This window comes from Mesoplodon mirus, assembly GCF_964341445.2.
Source record: "Mesoplodon mirus genome assembly, chromosome: 5".
In the NCBI taxonomy this organism is placed as follows: Eukaryota; Metazoa; Chordata; class Mammalia; order Artiodactyla; family Ziphiidae; genus Mesoplodon; species Mesoplodon mirus.
The window spans coordinates 28,404,908-28,427,311 of record NC_138980.1 but is presented as its reverse complement, the minus strand read 5'-3'; the positions used below and the strand labels follow the sequence as shown (position 1 = coordinate 28,427,311).

The following is a 22,404-nucleotide window of genomic DNA, read 5'->3' as shown; positions in this document are numbered from 1 at the left end:
TCCAACCGTGCCCTCCCAAATCTGATTTCTGACTTTCTCTTTTATCCATCGAATGTTTGTCAGAACACAAAATCCCCTTGACACTTTTCAGGACCAACCCTACCTGACTCCTTCCCAGCATTTGTCACTGTCAGCCTTTCCCTCATTTAAACCCTTCTCTCACTTACTCTGACACCAAACTCTTGGTTCTCCTCTCCTTCTGATCATTCCTTCTCAGGCTCTTTTCCTCTGTCCCTGAAGTGCTCCCCAGGGCTCAGATTTTGGCCCTCTTCTCTCTTCTCACTCTACACGCTCACAACGGGAAACTGTCTGGGGATCTTTAGAACTGCGAAATACCTTATTTGAGGTAAGCAAGCCCCTTAACGGGGCTCACTAGCTCTCAGACATTACTCTGCATTGGTTAACTAAAACTGACTCACAGGAATAAATAATGGGGAAAAGTTTGTTAGGGAAACTTCCAGCTACCGAATCTGCCCAGGAGGCAGGGATCACAACAGGAAAAATTTTGTAAGGAGTCTCAACTGAAACTTATTTTTTTTGTTCTTATCAGGAACACAGGCCTTAAAAAGATAAGCACCTCTGAGCTTGTTTCCTAAGACATCTTATTTATCAGAATCCATTTTTAGACAGGACGTTCCAAGCGGGCTGGACTACACAATCGCGTTCACTGAGCTAACCCCAGCACCAGCCTGGGCCTAGCACCGAGACGGTTTGGGGTTTGTCTATTGCACGGTGGCTCTGCCTGACAGTTCAGCCGTGCTGCGGCCCACTGGGGTGGGAGAGCAGGAAACGGAGCCAAGGTTGGCTCGGCTAAGAGGTGCTGCATTCAGCATAACTCCTCGAGTAGCAGCAGACGCGTGCCACAGGCTTAAGCCGTCTCCTCCTGACTTCAGCCAGGTTCTCCCGCAATGAAAACAATCTAAGGAGTCGCCTCAGCCACTGCACATCTCAGGGCCGGGACTGCTCCGCCCACGCAGCAGCGTGGTGGAGGGCCGGGCGCGGCCCTGACGTCACACTGGGCCCCGCCCCTTAGGGGCGGGGCGGGAGCGCGGGAGCTCTGTTACGCAGGCGCCTTCGTCCTATATAAGTGGCGCTAGAGGCCGACGGTGGGGTTTTGGGGAGATGGTTTTGCTGTCATTTTGTAGCGTGTGTGTCGCAGCGACAGGGATTGAAGACGGCGGTTTGGTGACAGTTATTGGCCAAAGGGCCTTTTGCTTTTGAGGAGGTAAGGTTTCGGATAGGGTGTTCTGGGCTGGGCGGTTTCCCAGTGTTTTAGGTCTCGAAAGCCAGGTGTCAGAAAAACGACGGGATTCGGGGCCTCGGCGACCGGGGTTTCTTCGGGACACAGCTCTGCTCGTGGCATTTGAAACCTAAAGTTGCCCCGGTGTCATGGTAGATTTAAAATCCTAGGGCGGAAAGGCCTCGGCTCTGCCGCTGACTCGTCTCAGAGAGGCCAGGCCACTCATATCACGGCTCCTTAGGCCCGTGACCCGTCCCGCCGATCAGAGTGAGACCCTGCGAGAGCCTCCTGGGGCAAGTGTTGTCCTAGATCAAGGCTTACTCTGGGTCCCTGGCCTCGGCCGTTTGTAGCATTCTGGGATTTTCCGAGGTCAGACTTCTGCCTCTGAGTGCGCCAAAGGCCCTGGCCAGGTGCCCTGGCGGAGAGGCGAGGGGTGGGGACTGGGCGTCCGAGGAACTGCTCGTTTGCGAGTCCAGGTGGTGGAATTTAGCTCGTGCTTGTGAGAGGTAAATACGGAGAGGCTCATCCTTTGTGCGAACTGTTTTTTTCCTAAAGTGGAGCATAGTATTGTTGCATCAGATGTGCATTTCTGATACTTTTGGATCACCCTGTCCTTGATTACTTAAGTAACCATGAAACGCTTATACTATTCTTAGGAAACAGCGCTCCAAACTGACCACGTCAACCACCTGGTCTTATTTTAGAGCTATCTTTGTATGATTGTGCTCCATACATACACCCACAGGCTTCTTGTTATCCATTCCATACAGTCCTCTTGGAGCCATCTAATCATAACTTTAACCTACATAGATATTTTTATATAGATAACATCAAATTGTCGGGTAATATAGGGTGTTAAAGGGCAGTAGAGAATCAGGTTTCTACGATGGATATAAACATCTGATGTTTGTTGTATCTGATGTTTTTATTGAAGGATGTCCGATGATTCTAACATGTAGGATTCTTTGTTAATAAGAAATAGTGTGATAATTCTAGCTAGTTTTTCTCTTTTTTTGTATGCGAAGGAACCTAATCTGTATAACCTGGATCTGGGATTCTTCTCTTGGCCTCCTGAGAAAATATTTCTGAACAGTAGTGGTGGGGGGGGACGGCTTCCTATCAGCTGAATTAAATTTAAAGTAATGAACTTGGCTAGAGAAATAAAAACCTTTGGCTCTCCCAAGATGCTTATTTTAATATTTGCATATTGATAACTGTGGTTATTTAAGAATTCTGCCTTGGTGAGCTAGTTATGGCCTACTGATAGTAGAAGGAAAAAACCAAAACTGAAGCAGACACACGTGTTTTGCAAAAAATGCATTATAATAATCATAGTAATAAACCTCAGTCATCAGATGTTGTAATTTTGCTTGCTATGATTTAAGAATGCTTAACTAAACAATTTTAAAGAGTTCCTATGTGGTTAAAATATAATTTGGGTAATTGAAGGGTTAGAAGAATTCCACTAGAAATATAATTTTTTTGATGGCTTTTCTGATGGTCTTTTGGCTCAGGTTAATTTGTAATGTCATTTATTTCAGTTTCCCATATTCAAATGACTATGTAAATCAGAATGCTCACTTATCAATTTCCAGTGAGAACCCTGACTCGAGTTTTAGGATTTTTGTTGGACCTAAGAATCAACAAGAGAAGTGAGTTAAAAGATCTAAATATTTGGTGGCTTCGGTCCCTGATGGCATGATACCTACATTTTCTTAGGGAATACCTCCCAGGAGATGCCTCATTTTAAAGTCTTTTAATTCATTTGAAATCTTTTAAATTTTTTACTTGAATTTGTCTGCTTGTTACTGAGTCATTTGGGCTAACTGAAGGAGGTTAACTAAGTTGGTTTTGCTCCATTTTACCTGTTTTCAGCTCCTTGCTGAGTTGTGAACCTCACCCTCTTCAACAGTTTGGACATCACTGTTAAAAACTTAACTGCTTTGTGAAAGAATTAAGATGGGAAGAGGCAGATAGGGATGGCATTGTTAGAACACAGATCGTGATCCTGAATGGAACCTGTGAGGATGTAGATGGAGTCAAGGAATTGTCACAATTATCTGATTTCAGTGTGACCCTATTCATCCTTATAGGTTCATTTCTTTAGTCACCCCAGATCTATAACAAATATGTTTAATTTTAAGAATGGTTGCAGGATGATCTGAAAATAAACAGTCATCTCCTATATTCTATCCCTAAGTGTTTCTCTGACTTCAGTTATTTGTATCACAGTATTTCAACAAAGCTGCATGACGCTTGTGATATTTGTTTTAAATTAGTTCACATTTAAAGTTAACATCAATAACTTAATAATTTGATTATATCAATAACTTAAGAGATTAGTAATAATTTGCCATAGAAAGAAGGTAATGATAAAAATAAAACCAAAAAAGTTATTAATTTCTAGCTAGATATTGTTGTCTACTGAAGGCTGTAAGCCTGAATCCTGACTCTTTTTTTAAAAATGGCAGTTAGCAAGTGTTAGTTGAAGATATGCACCAAGCTGAGAATTTATCCAGAAGAATGGAAAGAAAATGCATTCAGGTCTCACAGTGTTATCATTTAGTGCTAGGTGTGTGTGCCACTTAGAATCATCTGACATACCAGTGGGACAGTGCCTCCATGCCTTGGGAACCATTACCTACGAAGATTTTAGAACCTGTAGGACCCCATGTGCTGGGGTTTTTCTATTTAATTAATAGTAATGTGAAATATTTTATTTACTAAATATAACCATCTGTAAATTCCACAACTCACTTTTCATTTCCATTAACAGATGAGTCATTCCAACAGAACTCACTGCCCTGACTGGGATAACAGAGAAAGCCTGGGACATGAAAGCTACAGTGGAAGGCACAAACAGAAGAGGAGATCCCACAGTAGTACACAAGAGAACAGACATTGTAAACCACATCACCAGCTTAAAGAATCTTATTGGTAAATTACACTTGAACTAGTACCATTTTAACACTAATAGTTGTAATGACTTGTCATTAGCTTATATAACTTTCATCTGTCAGATTGTTTTATAAATCAGTCAACAAATACTCATTCAGAAAATATTTACTGAGTGCCTATTATATGCTAGCCACTGCTGTGAATAGAACAGAGTTCCTGCTCTCACATATCTGTGTCCATTTGGGAGCTGTAGGAGACAGTTGATGGAGTCCCAGCTGCCAGTAATATAGTTGTGGGAAATGAGACACACGAAAGTTAAGTAAGTGATTAAAGGACCAGTGAGTGCCTTTAACTTGTATGTAGTAGGGAGAGCTGTACATTGGGGCACTTATTTAGGGTTCCACAAATGAGAGCTAATGAAGGGTGGGGAAGAGTTCATCCAGATGAGAAAAATAGCATGTGGTGTGTGAGAATGTTACAGTGTGTTGGGGATTAGTTGCCTATACTGTATTCTACAGGTTATATTTGTAGATAAGGCCAGTGGATATGTTTGGGATTCTTAGAAGCTTGGCTGTTGTAAGAAGGGCCTCAATAAAAATTTCCAATGGCATGTGTCCTGTTCTGTTGTATTCTTACCCGTGTAAAATTTGGAGGTACTACGTTTATATAGAATTGAAGGAATTTTTCAAGTTCCTAAATGATTAAACAAAGCCTAGGTGAATAGAGTTTCTTTCATTCTGTCCTCCATTAATTTCCCTTTCTCATTTGTTTTTGTTGGTTCTATGTTTTCTCCTTGTTTTGTGCAGATGTTCCACTGGGACTGTTTGCCAGATTGCTTTCTAAATTAGCCAACTGGGGTTACTTTAAAAAACAGTATGCAATTTTTTTCCTTCTCCATGCCAAAACAGACTTGTTCTGTAGAACAGTGAGCTTGTTGTTAATCAGTGCAGACTAATCATTCTTCACACACTATCATATGGAGGGAAGAGGGAGAATCTATGCCAGGATTTCAATGACCTGAGCTAATTAATGTATTATACAAGAATATCTGTACCCTATATTAAGATAACTACAAAATACTCTGTAAGGCTGAACATATAGTACTAACCATTCATGGATTTATTATGCATTGTATGTGTCGAAAGGAAGTGATATGAATGATGAACAGTTATTCATATTCATAATTAACCACAGAAAGATGATACTGAGTCAGTGCAATAACCACTAGGCCAATAGTTTCTTCTTTGATATTGGCACCAGAGATGTCTGGTGGTAATTGCTCTCCATAATCTGGAGTAATCTAATAGTCATTTTCAAGATTCAAAACTTTATAAGAGTGTTTTTTTGTAAAATTATAGGAAAAAAACTGAAAAATACAGAAGCATATAAAGAAGGTACTCTTGGTAGGATGCTAGTCCCCCATTTGGATGTAAAGTTATTTCTTCTGAAAACTATCTTTGTATACAAATCTTTGCCTCTGAATATTTCCTGAAAATAGGTTCTAAGAAGGGACAGTTTCAAGTGAAAGGGTGTGAACTCTTATAAGGCTCTTGCTACATATTCACATATTTTTCCACATATTTTTCTAGAAAGTTTGTACCAAGTTACACTCCCTACGACATGCTGTCACCAGTCTTGTCTATTTTGAAATGCCAAGAATAGTGTTTTCTTTTCATTTGAATGTTTAAATTTCTGCTGAATTTGTCCTCTGTCATGTGCTTATTGAACACTTGAATATTTTTTAATTGAAGTCTAGTTGATTGTGAACATTATTTTTGTATTCTTAGCCTATTTTTTCTATTAAAGCATATTTTTCTTATGATTTATCAGCGCTTTTATTGTAGATCAATTATCTTACCTTTTTTCCTATATATTTCAGAGTGTCTTTTCTTTCTGATTTGTAAGTAGCCTGTGAATTGCTCCCTTCCTACAAGCTTAATCAATTAATTCTACACAGGAAGACTGATGTGGCTGTGAACACTGTGAACACATTTTATATCCTTAAATGTCTTGTTGTAACATAGAGTATCAAGCCTTAAACCAGTGATTCTGAAACTTTAGTGTGAATAGAATCACTTTGGAGGTATGTTTAAAATGCATAGTACCAGATTATTCAGTGAGTCTGACCTGGGGTCCAGGGATCTTCATTTTTAAAAATTCAGTATTTCGATATTGTTAATAAACAGACCACCCTTTGAGAAACACTGTTTTAAGCCCTTTAGCCTGGCATGCAAGATTTTGGATGATCTGTTCCCAGCTTATTTATTTGCCTATGTTCCCCTATGTGAAAATTGCTCTTGCTGAAATTGTCTACTTACTATTTCCTAAGTAGCATGTAGACAAACTCATCTCTAAACCATTCTGGCTAAAAGTACTCTATAAATGTAAGATGGTAATATGCCATTTTTCTTTCCTGGCACTTCTTCTACTTCCTACTTTATCCAAATCCTGATGTCCCTCTAAGATGCAACTCTTCCCTTCTTTTTCACGAAATCTTCCCTGACCATTTTAAGCATTATGAGTTTTTTCTCCTAAGCACTCATATCCAGGCTTTTGGCATTTCCTGCATGGTTGAGTTTTGTTTGATTTTTGTGTGAGTAATCTCAAATTGAACAGTTATTTGTTGGCAGGGATTTTGCCTCATATATTTTTTATCTTCCACAGGACCTGTGTGGAAATAAAAACGAATGCCCATAGCCTCATTAGTCTTGGCTGTTTTAAAGAACTACAGTGAAATATTCACTGGACATTCAGTGACTCTTTTTAGAAATTCAGTCAGTCTGTTCATCCTGTTCACTCTGTCCATATAGCCTTTATAATTCTGTAGACTTTGTTTATCTAATCTCTAAGGCTCGGTTGTTGTAGGCTGAAGAGGTCCTCATCTTTTTAGTTTATCCTCATAGTATTACTTCACTCCATGTTTGTCATTCTATAGATTATTTATGGATTATCAGCAGCTCTAATTTCATGCACTAGTCCAGCTAAGGATTATTAGTGTTAGAGTTTTCCGATACATTTTAGACTTTTATGGGAAGGATGCCTTACAGAATTAAACAGATGCCCTTTAGAGTATGGTAATTTCTAGTTTGATGTATTGTAGATCTCTCCCTTAACGGTTCCAAGCAACTGATCAGATCCCTGACTTAGACCCAGATTTAGACCCTAATATCCTGAGTTGTTTCTCCAATGGCTAGAACTTAAGGCTGACACTGGGGAAAGGGGGCTTCTGCATCTCCCCAGCCTGGATTTGATGCCAGCCCTGTTGAGTAGCAGTTTTAGAGATGCTTCTCCTTTATTTTTGCATAAACCAGCCTCCTGAGAAAAAAGAATGACAACATATTCTGGGAAAAAGAACGAGGTTAGTGAGGGCAGTCTAGTTAACATCTGTCACTCCATTGCTTGTCAGGATTATTTTAGCTGGTGTGTCTGACTGGGCAGGTGTCCCCTCTCTCCCTCAGTGCTCCACGTGCATCCCTCTTGAAGCTTCACACTGTTGAAAAGGATACTCATCCCAGGTAGAGAGGGGGACGGGAAACTGGGCCAATTGACTCTGTCTTTTTCTTTCCATCAAATCAAGGCTGCTTAACTGGAATCCATTGACTTCCTGAGGTCCATGATCTCTGAAATTCCTTGCCAAGATTTGTTTACGCATTTGTGCGTTTCTTAGGGGAGAGGGCCCATACCTCTCAATTAGATTTTCAAAGGGATGTGTAGATTCAGCAGTCAAGCACTATGGGGCTTACCTGGTGGTGCAGTGGTTGACAGTCCGCCTGCTGATGCAGGGGACACAGGTTCGTGTCCCAGTCCGGGAGGATCCCACATGCCACGGAGCGGCTAGGCCCATGAGCCATGGATGCTGGGCCTGCGCATCTGGAGCCTGTGCTCCACAACGGGAGAGGCCACAACAGTGAGAGGCCTGCGTACCGCAAAAAAAATAAAAAAATCAAAAAGAAGGTAAGCACTATGGTACCAGATGATGCTGTTTTCCCTGAATTCTTGTTTATTTCACAAGCAGGAGTGACAGGAAATTCAAAATGCAAAGGCAAGTAGGGGGTTGGGAAATCCTAAGCAAGCAATTATAAGAACCTTTTCTCATTTGAGGGGCATATATTTTGGATATTTTTGGCACATGAAGCAGCGTTCAAAAACTGTGTTGACTATTTCTCAGAAAGATACAGGAAGCTCGAAATAGAGGAGAGGAGATGGAATAGGTGGTGTGTATAATAATACTGGCACATACAATAGGATTTAGAATGTGCTCTACAACCATGGCAAATCGTTTTCCTTCTAGGGATCTCAGTGTAGTCATCTGTAAAATGAAAGGCCTGAAATATATTTAAGATTCCTTTTACCTCTAATACACCCTTTGTGAAAGAACTCTGTGTGCCAGAGATACCTAACTTACATTAAGAAGGAAAGGAATCCTGTTTTGCCTGCCTCATGTTGTGTGTGGCTCTGCAAAAAGGAAGAGAGCTTAGTTACAGATGCATATATCATAAGATTGATGAATTTCAGAAGAGCAGTTTTGTGAATTTTTGGTCTTAACTTTCACCAGAAGGTAAAGGGACACTTAATCAAGTAAACACTGAATATGTTGAATGATTTGACCCAAGGTTTGTTCCTTCATAGCAGTATATATTAATAGAGATATATGTACCCATTTGCTTGTTGGTTAAAGTAAAATTATTTAAGTTTTGTGAGTTAAGTATAAGTTCTAATTCATCAATTTGTATTTTTTTCTTTTATTGAGTTAGCTGTTGAAACCAGGAATTCTTGAGAGAATGTTTTATTTTAACCACGTTAAAATGTGGTTAAACGTTAAAGCGTTCTAGAATGAAGAGAGTAATTTTAAATCCTTTAATGTGTTTGCAGTCATTATTTAGAAGCAAGGTTCTTGAATGAGAGATATTATCAGGACCGGAGATACATGGCTGAATACAGAAATGACTACTGCAAAAGATACGTTCTTAACATTGCTGAATACAGAAATGACTACTGCAAAAGATATGTTCTTAACATTGCTGAATACAGAAATGACTACTGCAAAAGATACGTTCCTAACATTGATGAATACAGAAATGACTACTGCAAAAGATACGTTCCTAACATTGATGAATACAGAAATGACTACTGCAAAAGATACGTTCCTAACATTGATGAATACAGAAATGACTACTGCAAAAGATACGTTCCTAACATTGATGAATACAGAAATGACTACTGCAAAAGATACGTTCCTAACATTGATGAATACAGAAATGACTACTGCAAAAGATACGTTCCTAACATTGATGAATACAGAAATGACTACTGCAAAAGATACGTTCCTAACATTGATGAATACAGAAATGACTACTGCAAAATATACGTTCCTAACATTGATGAATACAGAAATGACTACTGCAAAATATACGTTCCTAACATTGATGAATACAGAAATGACTACTGCAAAATATATGTTCCTAACATTGATGAATACAGAAATGATTACTGCAAAAGATGTGTTCCTAGACGTTATCACAGAGACGTTGAAAGCAGTTATCGAATCCACTGCAGTAAATCTTCAGTCCGAAGCTGGAGAAGCAGTCCTAAAAGGAAGTGTAATAGACAATGTTCAAGTAATCAGTCACGTTCGGTATGATTGATTTTGTTTTTATTTTGGGTGGATACTTATTTGTGTGTAAAAGCTCTTACTGAGCCAATAAGTTTGAAAAAGTTTATAATACTATATGAATATAATTGTGTTTATATTACTTGAATCCTTAAAGGAAACTTCCAAATTCTTACAACTAATCTGCATTTATTAGTTAGTCCTCATTTGCCCACATTTACTCATTTTCTGCAGACCAGATCATGAGGTTCTTGATTTTAATGTTAAAAATATTTTTATCTTTTATAACATAATCATACGAAAAGATGAAGCACCCATCTTTTCTTTCATCTTAAACATTTTTTACTTTAAAAGAAACCCCTTTCCCAGTACTTGGAGACAAATGTAGAAAGTTGCACTGGTGGATACTTACCCTGTGTATAGCACAATCTGCAATTAGTTCCATTGGAGTTCTGAAAGTGGGTGCTGAAGGGGAAATTATTGTCCAGAAAGCCTGCCTTTTTTTTTACACTCATGAATCTTCACTTGTTTGCAGTAAACTATGAGTTATTATTTTCCTCCCCAAGTTTTCTTCAGTAGAACTATCATTGATTAGATCAAACATTGACATTAGCCTTTATTTTCCCCTTTTATTTTAATAAGTATGTTTAAAAATATTGCTAAGTATCAATTTGAGCTAATCTTGACGTTTTAAAACATTTTCCTGACAAACTAGACATCTCAACTCACAGCATAGGCTATTTTATAACGAGATTAATAGATCATGACATTGCATTCTTTAAATTTCAGACTTCAATTAAGTCAGTGTTTTAGAGACAATTGTGTTGTTTTTTCTATTGCCACTTTAAGTAACTTATCTGAAAATCTTGCCATGTTTTTCTTCTGTAACATAAACTGTGTCCTGTGAATCTCTGGGGACTGAATTTGAACTTGCTCCTGCCAACTCTTCGTGGCCTGGTTCTTATCTGAATGCCTGAATATCTCCCCGCTGAATGAATTGCGTATTCTGCCCTGAATTCACTCTGCTATATTGATTGGCTGGACGATCTTGGTGCTGCCCACTTGCCGTTCCAGAAGAGCCACCAAAGGAAAAGATCCAGGAGTATAGAAGATGATGAAGAGGGTCACCTTATCTGTCAAAGTGGAGACGTTCTAAAAGCAAGATGTATAGAATATTTTTCAACACTTTTTAAACTTTGCAGACAGAATAATCTTTTTAAGAATAGTTTGTCAGCGGGGTCTAAAGAACTCTTCATTGCTTTTTTGTTTTGTTTTTTGTGGGTTTGTTTGTTGTTCTTTTGTATTTCTTCTTTTCTATAGAGTTTAAATATTTCTACTCTAAAGTTCCAAAATAATCAGTGGAATTTGAGATTAGAGCAAGAAAAATAGCTATCTACATTATTTTTGTAGCATCTGAAAATAAAATAATTTGAGGGCTGGAACGTTAATTATGCTTTAATAGAGAGCATTTGAAAAAATTCCACACTTAAGCATTCATTATTTGAATAACTGATAATTTGTACTCAGGTACTTACACTTCTTTCTCCCCCCTCACTTTAGATGAAATCGTGAACACTTTGGGAGAAGGGACCTTTGGCAGAGTTGTAGAGTGCCTTGATCATGGCATGTAAGTTTGTTGTTTTTCTTTTTTGAACATTCTGATATTTTTGGTGGAGAAGGATCCATAATTTAGATGAAATGGAATTTAAGTGGTAGCTATGTGTTTTCCTGGGAGGTATAAGTATTCAGAAGTTCTTGAACTGTGTACGATTTATTTACCATAAGTATGGATTTTGACCAAGAATGCTGAAAATGTTTATCAGATGGAGTTCATGGAAATTAATGTCAGTGTTCAAGTGAAGACTTTCCCAGAACTTAGGTCCTTAGCTTTCTATAAGAGATTTGGAGTGCTTTACCCTACTTTTGAATTGCAGAGACAATAAATTAGCATGTCTAATCTTCTTGGTTCAAAAACTTTTATTTCCAAAGGATAATATTTGCACGTTAGGGTTAGCTTCTCAAACTATAAAAAAATTATATTACTTGAAGCCTACAGAATAAAGTCCAGATTCTTTAATGAGTTATACTAAACTTTTTGTTCTTTGACCCTCTCTGCTTCATTTTCATGTTTTCCTCTAGGATCTCTCTTCTGCGGTTGCAAATTTTTTTGTAAGTGAACGTCTTACAACAGTTTAGTGGAAACTGCACATTTCTAAATTGACATCTATACTTTTCATCATAAAATAGTTGAGGATGTAATTTCCAGCTTATTGTAAATGGTGATTTTTTAAAAAAAAACATATCTCTCTTTCTAAATATGTTTGGGGGAATCTAAATACAACAGCTTGATACCTCCTGTCATCCATGAACAAACTTTTCTTGAATACTTAGAAATGCTTTATCTTGAACTTAACTTTTACTTCACTTTTTATAAAGAATATTATCCTAAGTGTCTTTTATTATCACCCTTTCCTCTCTATGACAAAAATGTGAACATAAAGTAAAATTTTAAGATATTTTGAAATACTTTGACTTAGGAAAGTTGCTAAGAATTCCCATCTATTCTTCACCCAGATTCCACAAATGTTAACATTTTACAGTGTTTAATCATTCTCTATATTTACATGTTATATGTATTTTCAAGTTTTGCCAGCTTATCTACAACCTGATTCACATTTCACTAGTTGTCCCATTGAGGTCTTTTAAAAATTTCTTGAGGTTCCAAGACTTGAGTATTTGAGATATTCCAATGAAGAGTATTCAATTGATCAAGTACAAATCTGTTACAAATTTTGATACTTATTAGACCTAAAACATACAATGTAATTGTAAATATATCTTTTATCGAGATGGTTGGGGCCTTTAAAAAAATGAGTTCATGTGTCCATAGATAAATCTTACTGTTTTAACATTAAGTTTCCATTTTTCTTTTTTTTTAATTGACAAGTAATATGAAAGCTTATAAGTTTAAGGTGTATAACGTTGGTTTGAACATTTATATACTGCAATATGATTACTATAGTAGCATTAGCTAACACCATTATCCATTTTTCATTTTTATAGCTATTAGCACTGTTCATTTTTATAGCTTATTAGCAGTTAGAAAACTTGTCCATATGATGAAATAGATGAGACTAGAAGAAGTTTTGTCACAGCAGTTTTATAGTAATTCTTTTAAGTCTTGAGATATATGCTATACATCATAGGGAGATAAATCATTAAAAATTTATTTTGATGATTATATATCAGCCCACAACTTCATTGGGACCTTGTCAAAAGAAATGAGTTCGGAATAGGTTTGCTATTCAGCCACTAGAAAAATTTTTGCCTCAAAGAATTTTTTTTTCTTTTTTATAAACAGCCTGGGGCACAAACCTTGCCATATTAATTTCACGTGCATGGGGTTCTCTTTTGTAATGTGGGAAGGCCATAGTGAAAAATGCAGGGTTGACTGCTGGCTTGTATTCAAGAAGATCAGGTTTAGAAAAGAGGACAGAAGGAAGCTGAAGATTTGGAAATCCTTTTCCTCAAAATCATTTACGGCTTTTTTTTTTTTTTTTGGCCGCACCACATGGCTTGCGGGATCTCAGCTCCTCGACCAGGGATTGAACCTGGGCCCACGGCAGTGAAAGCTCATGTCTTAAGCCACTGGACCACCAGGGAATTCCCTCTGTACTTTTTAGGAAGTACTACAGATGCCCCGGTCTAAAACACGCTGCCCTACATTGTTGCTATTTATACCTCTTCGCATCCGTGAATGCACTAAACATTTTTTTGGCTTGATGACTTATTGCTGGTGTCTCCTTTGCCAGAATTATCTAACAAACTGATAGTTGTCTTTCTTCTCTGAAGAAGTCTGAGCTCCCCTAACTCTGATGGTTAGGTTCTTTCTTCTCTCTATACCTTATACCAGGCACTTCTAACCTAATGATAAGTTGTTCAAGTGTCTGTCTTTTCCATTAGACTGTGAGGTACATGGGACAAGCTCCTTTTAACAGTGATTCCAATGCAACATCTGGCACATTCGGTCTAGCCTGGCGAATGAGTGAATGTTTTCAGCAGTAGTATCTTCAAGGTTTATATTTTTATCCTTTTTTAAAAAAAAAACTACTTATAAAATCTAGGTCAATTTAAACTTTTGGAAACAAACATTAACGTTCTTAAGTATTAAGAGAAATCATCACTCTGTATAATGTATATTTTGTCAAAATGTTTTGAAAAAATGTTTATAGATCTGCTATAATATACCCTGAAAGATTATTTTAGGAAAATAGCATAGAGTGATTGGTACTTAACAAGATGATGCTTTAGAGCAGGGGTCCCCAACCCCTGGGCCGTGGACTGGTAGGAACTGGGCCTAACAGCAGGAGGTGAGCAGTGGGCGAGCGAGTGAAACTTCATCTGCTGCTCACCATAGCTTGCATTACCACCTGAACCATCACACCCTCCCCTCAACCATGGAAAACTTGTCTTCCATGAAACCGGTCCCTGGTGCCAAAAAGGTTGGGGACAGCTGCTTTAGAGGATACATGTCTTCAACGCCCTTCTGTACATTTACCATTTTCATTTTGTTTTTAAGGGGTGGCATACATGTAGCAGTGAAAATCACAAAAAATGTGGGACCATATCGTGAAGCAGCTCATTCAGAAATCAAAGTATTGGAGCATTTAAATAGTACTGATCCCAATAATGTCTTGTAAGTAAGAAACTTGGAACTGTGATCCATTATGTTCCATGAAATAATCAGAATTCTGTGAACTGAATTATTTGTATTCTGATCTGTTTCAGCCGATGTGTCCAGATGCTAGAATGGTTTGATCATCATGGTCATATTTGTATTGTGTTCGAACTCCTGGGACTTAGTACCTATGATTTCATTAAAGAAAATAGCTTTCTGCCATTTCAAATTGACCATATCAGGCAAATGGCATATCAGATCTGTCAGTCAGTAAATTGTAAGTATACTTGTTAAATTTTTAAATACCAGTCAATTAAAGGTTTTATTGGACAAGCAACATATCAAACCATTGTCACTAAAAATGCACGTTGCAAGTAAAGATGAAACCACTTTTGATCCCTACCTCTACTACTAATTCTCCTTTCCCCCGGTACAGATTACATTTGTAAGTGAAACTAATAATGTCTTTTTGTTCTTTTGTAGTTTTGCATCATAATAAATTAACCCATACAGATCTGAAGCCTGAAAATATTTTATTTGTGGAGTCTGACTATGTAGTCAAGTATAATTCAAAAATGGTAAGTTACACTTGTTTTAATTTTGGTAGTTGTCTTTAAAATTAATTTAGCTTGGTGATCCTTGGATGAGGAATTTTACCTTTGAGGCTTATTATATCCTGAAGTTTAACCCCAAAAGGGTAATCCTTTGCCTTTCTCATGGGGTTATTTTGAAAATCAAAAAGAGAATTCATGTGCAAGCCTTTTGGATAGTGCTATAAAATATTTCATATCTTTATTGATCTTTGTGTTTACTTAACTGTATCTCTAGAAACGTGATGAACGCACACTGAAAAACACAGATGTCAAAATTGTTGACTTAGGAAGTGCAACATACGATGATGAACATCATAGCACTGTGATATCTACACGGCATTACAGAGCTCCAGAGGTCATTTTGGGTTAGTAGATACCAGACTTCCTGATATTTTAATTGAAAAAGAGATTTTTTGTTCTCTATAGCTTTTATTGGGGGGCAGGTAGTTGGGGGATAGCTGTAATTTTCTTAGCAGTGTACAGAAAATGTTTTCTGTTTTCATAAAAGCTGTCTGGACATTGCTATAAATAATTTTCCTGAGTGGGAAAGATGTGATATCATCTGTAAAGATATTCCAGGTGGTGGTTCTTTTTGAACAAGTCAGTCTTACAAGATCATAAGAGAACAAGCTGTATTGGCTAAGTCCATGACAGCAGTGTGATTTTGAAGCGATGTGGGCACCTCTTTTCGTCTCATCACAAAGCATGGTGCTGGGGAACATGCTAAAGATTTGGCTGGCAGACGTCTAGATGTAGGGTGGACGGAGGTTAAGAGGAGAAGAAAGAGGGGCTAGTCTAAGAGGAGAGCTTCTTTGATCATCTTTGACATGGGAAAGCATGGAAAGGAAAATTAGTTAAGGTGCAGGGTTTTTCAATATTAATAAAAGGGAACTCAGTGAGGGAGAGCGCATCTTATGCCTCAAAATTTAAAAGTTCGAGACCGAGTCATGTTGATAGAGCAAGGAAGTCAGAGATGGATTTGGGGGCTTGGAGACAGTGGGAAAAATTCAGATCAGGTGATATTGGGAGATAGTTAAATGGTATAAGCATATTACTTTGCCAAAAGTAAGTTTCAACCGAGGTTGGATAGTAAAACATCTTTGTGGAATCAGTCTTTTCCACTTTTTACCTTTTGTCGAAGAGGACTGGGTAGTTGAGAATATGAGTGTGAAAGCAAACTAATGATGTTTACCTAGAGTAAAGAATTAGTAAAAGGGACAGGAAATTAAGAATAGTTTGTAGTGCTGGCTAGTAGAACTTTCCATGATGATAGAAATGTTGTATATCTGCACTATCCAACATGGTAGCCATTAGTAGCCACACGTAGACTACTGTGTACTTTCAGTATAGCCAGTGTGACTGAGGAACTGAATTTTAAATTAATTAAACTTTTAGATTTAAATAACCACATGTGGCTAGTGGCTACCACATAGGATAGCACAGGTTTGGAGCTCATCTTTGAGATTGATGTTACTAGGATTTCTGCTTAGTATGGTCTGAAAGAAGCTGCTATGTTGCAGTAGTTTAGAAAGTGTATTCATGGTTGAGGACTGAAGCCTGCAATGAAGGTAAAAGAAAAGAGTGTGGGAGGAGATTGTGGACAGATAGGTATTTTCAGAGCTTAAAAAGAGATAACTTGCTGTGTTTTATCAATTTTAAGAAGAAGATTTTTCTCCACATTTTAACATGTGAGGAAACATAAGACAAAACAGCATTTTTTCTTGGTTATTGGTTCATAAAACAGTGGTGTATCTTACAGTTAGTTAATGGCCTCCTCCTAGATTGCGTAAGATACAGTGATTCTTAGTAATAATACAGTCCCATGTGTGGCCAGGCTGGGGATAGTTGATATAAATCTGAAATTGGGGTTATTGGTGTTTAGGAAAAGAAATGAACAGATGGGAAGATTAGAAGGGTTCTTTGTGTGTTTGTGAAGTGTTACTCCTGAGGATTAAGGCAGAATTAGGTTGAAGAGGAAGATGTTGTCAGGTGCCACCACTGAGGAGGGCAGTTGGTCTCATGTCTTGGGTGTTGGTAGTAAACAGAAGTTGGTCAAAGTGAATGATGTGAAATTCCAAAGAGTATGAGAGCTGAGCCATAAGAGAATGAGGTAGTTTACAGTCACTTGGGAGAAAGCTGGACTGGGAGACAGGAGTGGCTGGAAAAGAAAACTTTCATCTTAGATCCAAGCTCTATCATTTGCAGATTTTGTATGTGTTACTGTAAGTAGAAACCATGCTCCATTATCCTTTTGTTCAAGTGATAAGTACCATGAGGGTTAACAAAAATGGCTAAGTCATAGTCAAGTTCCTTGAATATATTGTTTCTTCCTTTGTCTTTAAATTCAGTAATGTTACTGAAAGTAATTGAAATGTCTTTTAAAGTAGGTTTTATTTGTACATTATTTTTTATTAAAAACTTAATCTTTAAAAGGTTAAAACATCTGTATGGTTTAGGTTTACTCTTTTCCTTTCTAAATAGATAGAGACTTAAGGCTAGGTGTTTTTTTCTTTTCTGAATAATGTTACTATTGAGAATTCTGAAGGAGAAAATATATGATCATGTCTAGACAACCTGAAAGTACATATATAGATACCTCTCTATGTGAACTTTAAATATCTGTATAATTCTGCTTATGGGTGACACTGCTTATAATATCCATTATAATTCTTACATAATTTAGGTGACACTACTATTTCTTTTAATGGAAGAAATAAACTCAGATATCAAGCTGATGGTAATTGATAAGGGGTTAGTAATTACACTCTGAGGATAATTATTGACCTATGTTTGCACTAATAAAATGTAAAATTTCATAGAACAACCGTTAAGTGGGTATAACAGTGCTCCTCATTGCACAAGCAATTCAGAGACTATGGACTATTTGCTCACCCCTCTTACTTTCCATAAAATGCCTCCTCCCCCAGGTTAAAATACTGTAAGTTGATACAAGGATATGGAGGACTCTGAAAGCATACTGAATCATGTTTGGTATAAAACTAAAAATGTAAACCCTGAATTTACTATCATCTTCTCCTAAATGGGCTATATAAAGAGAGCACCCACATAGGAAAAGATATTGTGTATTGGCAATTAAAAACTGTTGCCTAATAAAATGTTTGGTTTTGTTTTTAAATAGCTTTAGGTTGGTCTCAGCCATGTGATGTTTGGAGCATAGGTTGCATTCTTATTGAATATTACCTTGGTTTCACAGTCTTTCAGGTATGTATTTAGTAAATGTTACTTACTGATTCATAATGAGCTTTAATGTTAAAGGCATGTTAAAGTTTTGGTTTCCATATTGGAAAGTTGCCATAGTGTCATTATTCTTAAGATGTAAACTTCCATGTGCAAAATAGTCATCCTTCTCTAAAACCACAGTTGAATGAACTACTCTCAGTGAATGGTCATAATTCATTCTGCATGTGGAGCTTTTAAACACATGGTTCATATTGACTTCATATGATCCATTTTATTGTGATGCTCCTTCATAAATTTACATTAGTGTTACTATGGTCAGTTTTAATTCAGCGCTGGTTATGTTGCACTTTTATTAAAAGAATTCAGAAACAGTAAGTTGTATTAAGCATGTATGACACCCTAGGCACATTTCTAAGCACTGTGTGTATAAAAATGAAAAGACAGCATCTCTCTCCTCAAGGAAGACATACACAGGATAGACATGGGAAAACGTACAGTACAATATGATACTTGCTATAATGGAACAATGTAGAAGGGAACCCAGAAAAGGTGAACGGTTAAGTTTCCTTCGAGAAGGCATCACTGAGGAATAGGGAGTTTAATCCAAGCTATAAGGAAGAGTAAGAGTTTGTCAGAAAACTAGAGTGTGTGATGGCCATATCAGGAAGAAATGGTATTCATAAATGCAAGAGGCATAAAGGAAGCTACTCTAGTTGAGGAAGGATGAATAGTGCTGCCGGAGTGTCTTGGATAAATAGGAAAATGGTGTCAGTAGGCAAGTACTGATTCATAGTGGACTTGTTTGCCATAGAAAGGTATTTGTTTTATCCTAGGAGTCAGTGGTTTCCAAATGTAGACCGGTCTAAAATGAAAATGATTTTGTAGGGTTGCCGTTCTGGCTTTCATTTAGAAATTATCTCTCCTGTTTTTTTTGGTATTAAAATGTTCTTTCTATGCAATGATAATAGTTATTGGCTTACTTGGCAGAACAAAAAGGAGAAAATGTTATTTAGGTCTCTACTTGTTTTCCTCATAATTTTGCTTATGTCGGAAAACTAAAAGTCTTGAAAGCTTCAAGTGGTGTAACCATTGGAGAACTTTAAGAGGGTTGTGATTTGATCAAGGTGTGTTGTTGGATGGGGTGAGGGTGGTTAGGAAGTTCCTGGCTAATACTGTCAAGGTTGCTTTGAGGTTATGGCAATGCAGGATGAGGAGGGAGGAAGCTGTGATGAATTATAAGTCACTTAGGTGGCTGTTGCAGAATATATGTGTTCGCCGCTCTGGGGCACCTCACCAAACTTCTGTCTACTCCGTAGAGATCTGTTAAAAGTACTCTGAGTTTGTAGACAAGTTTGATATCTAGAACATAGCTGTCGGACATTTCTAGGGGGTGGTGTCTGGTTTTGTGGTAGTAAGCTATAGGGTCAAGGAAAAAGTTGAGCACAGTGCATGCTTTCTTCATTCTGACACATATAAAATCCTTCAGATGGTTTTATGATTGTAAATCATTCTGAGACCTTAAGCGTCGATTATTAACTTTGGTTTGAGATGTGGTTTATATTTTAATTCCACCCTCCAAAATAGTCTTCAACTAAGGAACTTTTTGAAGATAATGGAGCTTGTATTATTTATTCCTGTCATGACTTAAGAACATTTTGAAAGCAGTGTGCTAGGCACAGTAGTTAATGGATTTAAAAAGCATTGCACATAGACTCTGCTCTTCAGAGCAAGGATTGGCAAACTATATCCTATCTGATGCCTGCTTTAAAAAATGAAAAAGAATATGTGGTGGAGACCATCTGTGACCATCCAAGCCTAAAATATTTACTATCTGGTCCTTTATAGAAGAAGCTTTCCAGCCTCTGCTTAGGAGTGTACCATTTAGTTTAACAATTTATTCGACTTTAGCCAAAGCTCTGTTACTGTGTAATTTAAGAATATGAGTTTTGACTTGGGTTCACAGCTCAGGTTTCCTCATTGATGAGCTATATGAGCTTGAGCTAGTATCTTAACCTCTTTGAAAGTTATGTTCCCACATTCCTAGCTCAAGGTTGTTGTAAGAATTATTGGGACTGTATTTTTATTGTCTAGGATTAGTGTTACAAAGTTGCTATCCATTGGGTAATGGAGGTTAGTTAAGCAACCGATAAAATGAGTAGCCAGGTTATTGGTAATCTTCCCAGTCATCCCTCAGTTAAACAGTGCAAGTAATACAAATAAGGAAAAACTGTTCTGTTTTACATTAAACAAATTATTCGAACATTGTAAATCAACTGTACTTCAGTAAAATATACTTAAAAAGTTGTTCCTCAATCAGCTCTACAAACCTTACCAATTCATTTCAGAAATCAGACAATCAGTGTAGCTCATTCAGTTTTATTCCATCTTTGAAGTAGAGTGTAATATAAATTGTATAGCTGTCTAATCTAGTCCTTTTATGGGAACACTATTTTCTTTTTTTTTTCTTAACATTTATTTATTTACTTTTTTTGGGGGGTTGCATTGGGTCTTCATTCCAGCACGTGGGCTTCTCTCTTGCTGCGGTACGTGGGTTTTCTCTCTCCACTTGTGGTGTGCGGGTTCCAGAGTGTGTGGGCTCTGTAGTTTGTGGCTCGCGGGCTCTCTTGTTGTGGTGGGCAGGCTTAGTTGCCCCGCAGCGTGTGGGATCTTAGTTCCCCGACCAGGGAGCGAACCCACGTCCCCCGCATTGGAAGGTGTATTCTCTACCACTGGACCACCAGGGAAGTCCCGGACACACTGTTTTCTTGTGTTATCCTTTTATGTGCGTGTAGGGAAATGGAAAGTGCTAAGTTTCTTTTTCCTATTTTTTTTAGACTGATGATAATAAAGAACACCTGGCAATGATGGAACGTATATTAGGACCCATACCAACACACATGATTCAGAAAACAAGGTATGCTTTTTAAGATTAAAGTCCTTATTGGGTACATGCAGTGGCCTATATTCAAACTATAGAAAACCCATCTTTGTTGTTATTGCTTATTCCAAAGACTGTAGATTTTGAATTCTTTTTCATGAAGTCAAGTTTTTGAAAAGTAATGCAATATTTACTTTGTGATCCAGTAAATAAAGTGGTGTTTTTATACTCAGGTTAACCTTTGCATAAATGTTTTCCTAGGTTGATTTAAAAATAATACATAGAGTAGTAAAAAGAGCTTGATTTTGGAGTCCTATCTAAATTTGAATTCCAGACTGTTGCAAACCACATGTACGTCTTTGGACAAGAATACTATAAGTGGTTTCAAAACATAGCTTCACCGCAGAAGTCATCCAGGGAATTGTTAACGATTTCTAGCCCCATTCCAGATCTAGTGAAATCAGAATTTACAGGAATGGATCTAGGAACCTCTGTTTTTGAAGCTGGCATTGTTTCACATATGGTACAACTTAGGTGGGATACTAAAACTTCAGAGGGTACAAGATTAGGAAAAATACCATATAAGGTATCCGATATAATTATTGCTGAGATTTTTAGAAATTGTATGTTTATGTATATATAGAGAGATGTCTATGGTTCCATCTTTTCCCCCAATCCCCTGTTTGGGGCAGGGTAAGAATGTGGGTTTGGGGTTTCTTTTTTTCTTAAAATTTAATCCAGACTTCTCTTTCCTATAGGAAACAGATGTATTTTCATCATAATCAGCTAGATTGGGAGGAACGTAGTTCTGCTGGTAGATATGTTACGGGACACTGCAAACCATTAAAGGTAAAACAAAAAAAAAAAAAAAAAAAAAAACCTGTTTTAACTATTTTTTATTGTCTTTCTTAAACAAAGTCATTTTTCCCCTCAGGAATTTATGCTCTGTCATGATGAAGAACATGAGAAACTGTTTGACCTGATTCAAAGAATGTTAGAATATGATCCAGTGAAAAGAATTACCTTGGATGAAGCATTGCAGCATCCTTTCTTTGACTTATTAAAAAAGAAATAAAATGGAAATCAGTGGTCTTACTATACTTGTCTAGAAGAGATGATTTAAGACTGTGTCAGTCAACTCTAAACATTCTAATATTTTTATAAACCTTAAATTATTTTGTACAGTTAAGTGTAAATGCTGTATGTTTTGTATCAATCGCATAATTATCTTGTTAAGCAAATATGGTCTTGATAATGAATGAAATATAAAAGCTAAAATTAATTTTCCTTTTTTGAGATTAATTA

General features: G+C 37.2%; 1 protein-coding gene across 4 annotated transcripts; it reads left to right on the top strand.

Moving 5' to 3' along the window:
- Nucleotides 1-4,016: 4,016 nt before the first annotated feature.
- On the top strand, nt 4,017-22,183 carry LOC309805134 (dual specificity protein kinase CLK4-like; the record flags this gene model as incomplete). 4 transcript variants are annotated; one of them, XM_082622960.1, is made up of 14 exons in its annotated part: nt 4,075-4,177; nt 4,945-5,011; nt 9,011-9,097; nt 9,638-9,773; nt 10,824-10,914; nt 11,310-11,376; nt 14,329-14,445; nt 14,538-14,704; nt 14,911-15,005; nt 15,256-15,385; nt 18,160-18,242; nt 21,056-21,135; nt 21,858-21,948; nt 22,034-22,183. In XM_082622960.1, the coding sequence occupies 14 exons, from the start codon at nt 4,075-4,077 to the stop codon at nt 22,172-22,174; spliced, it is 1,455 nt and encodes a 484-aa protein (XP_082479086.1). In that variant the 3' UTR covers nt 22,175-22,183. The 4 variants fall into 4 exon arrangements, with proteins under 4 accessions (XP_082479084.1, XP_082479085.1, XP_082479086.1 ...); XM_082622961.1 differs by having other exon boundaries at nt 9,011-9,101; nt 9,642-9,773; XM_082622958.1 differs by lacking the exon at nt 4,945-5,011 and having other exon boundaries at nt 4,017-4,177.
- Between the last annotated feature and the right edge of the window lie 221 nt (nt 22,184-22,404).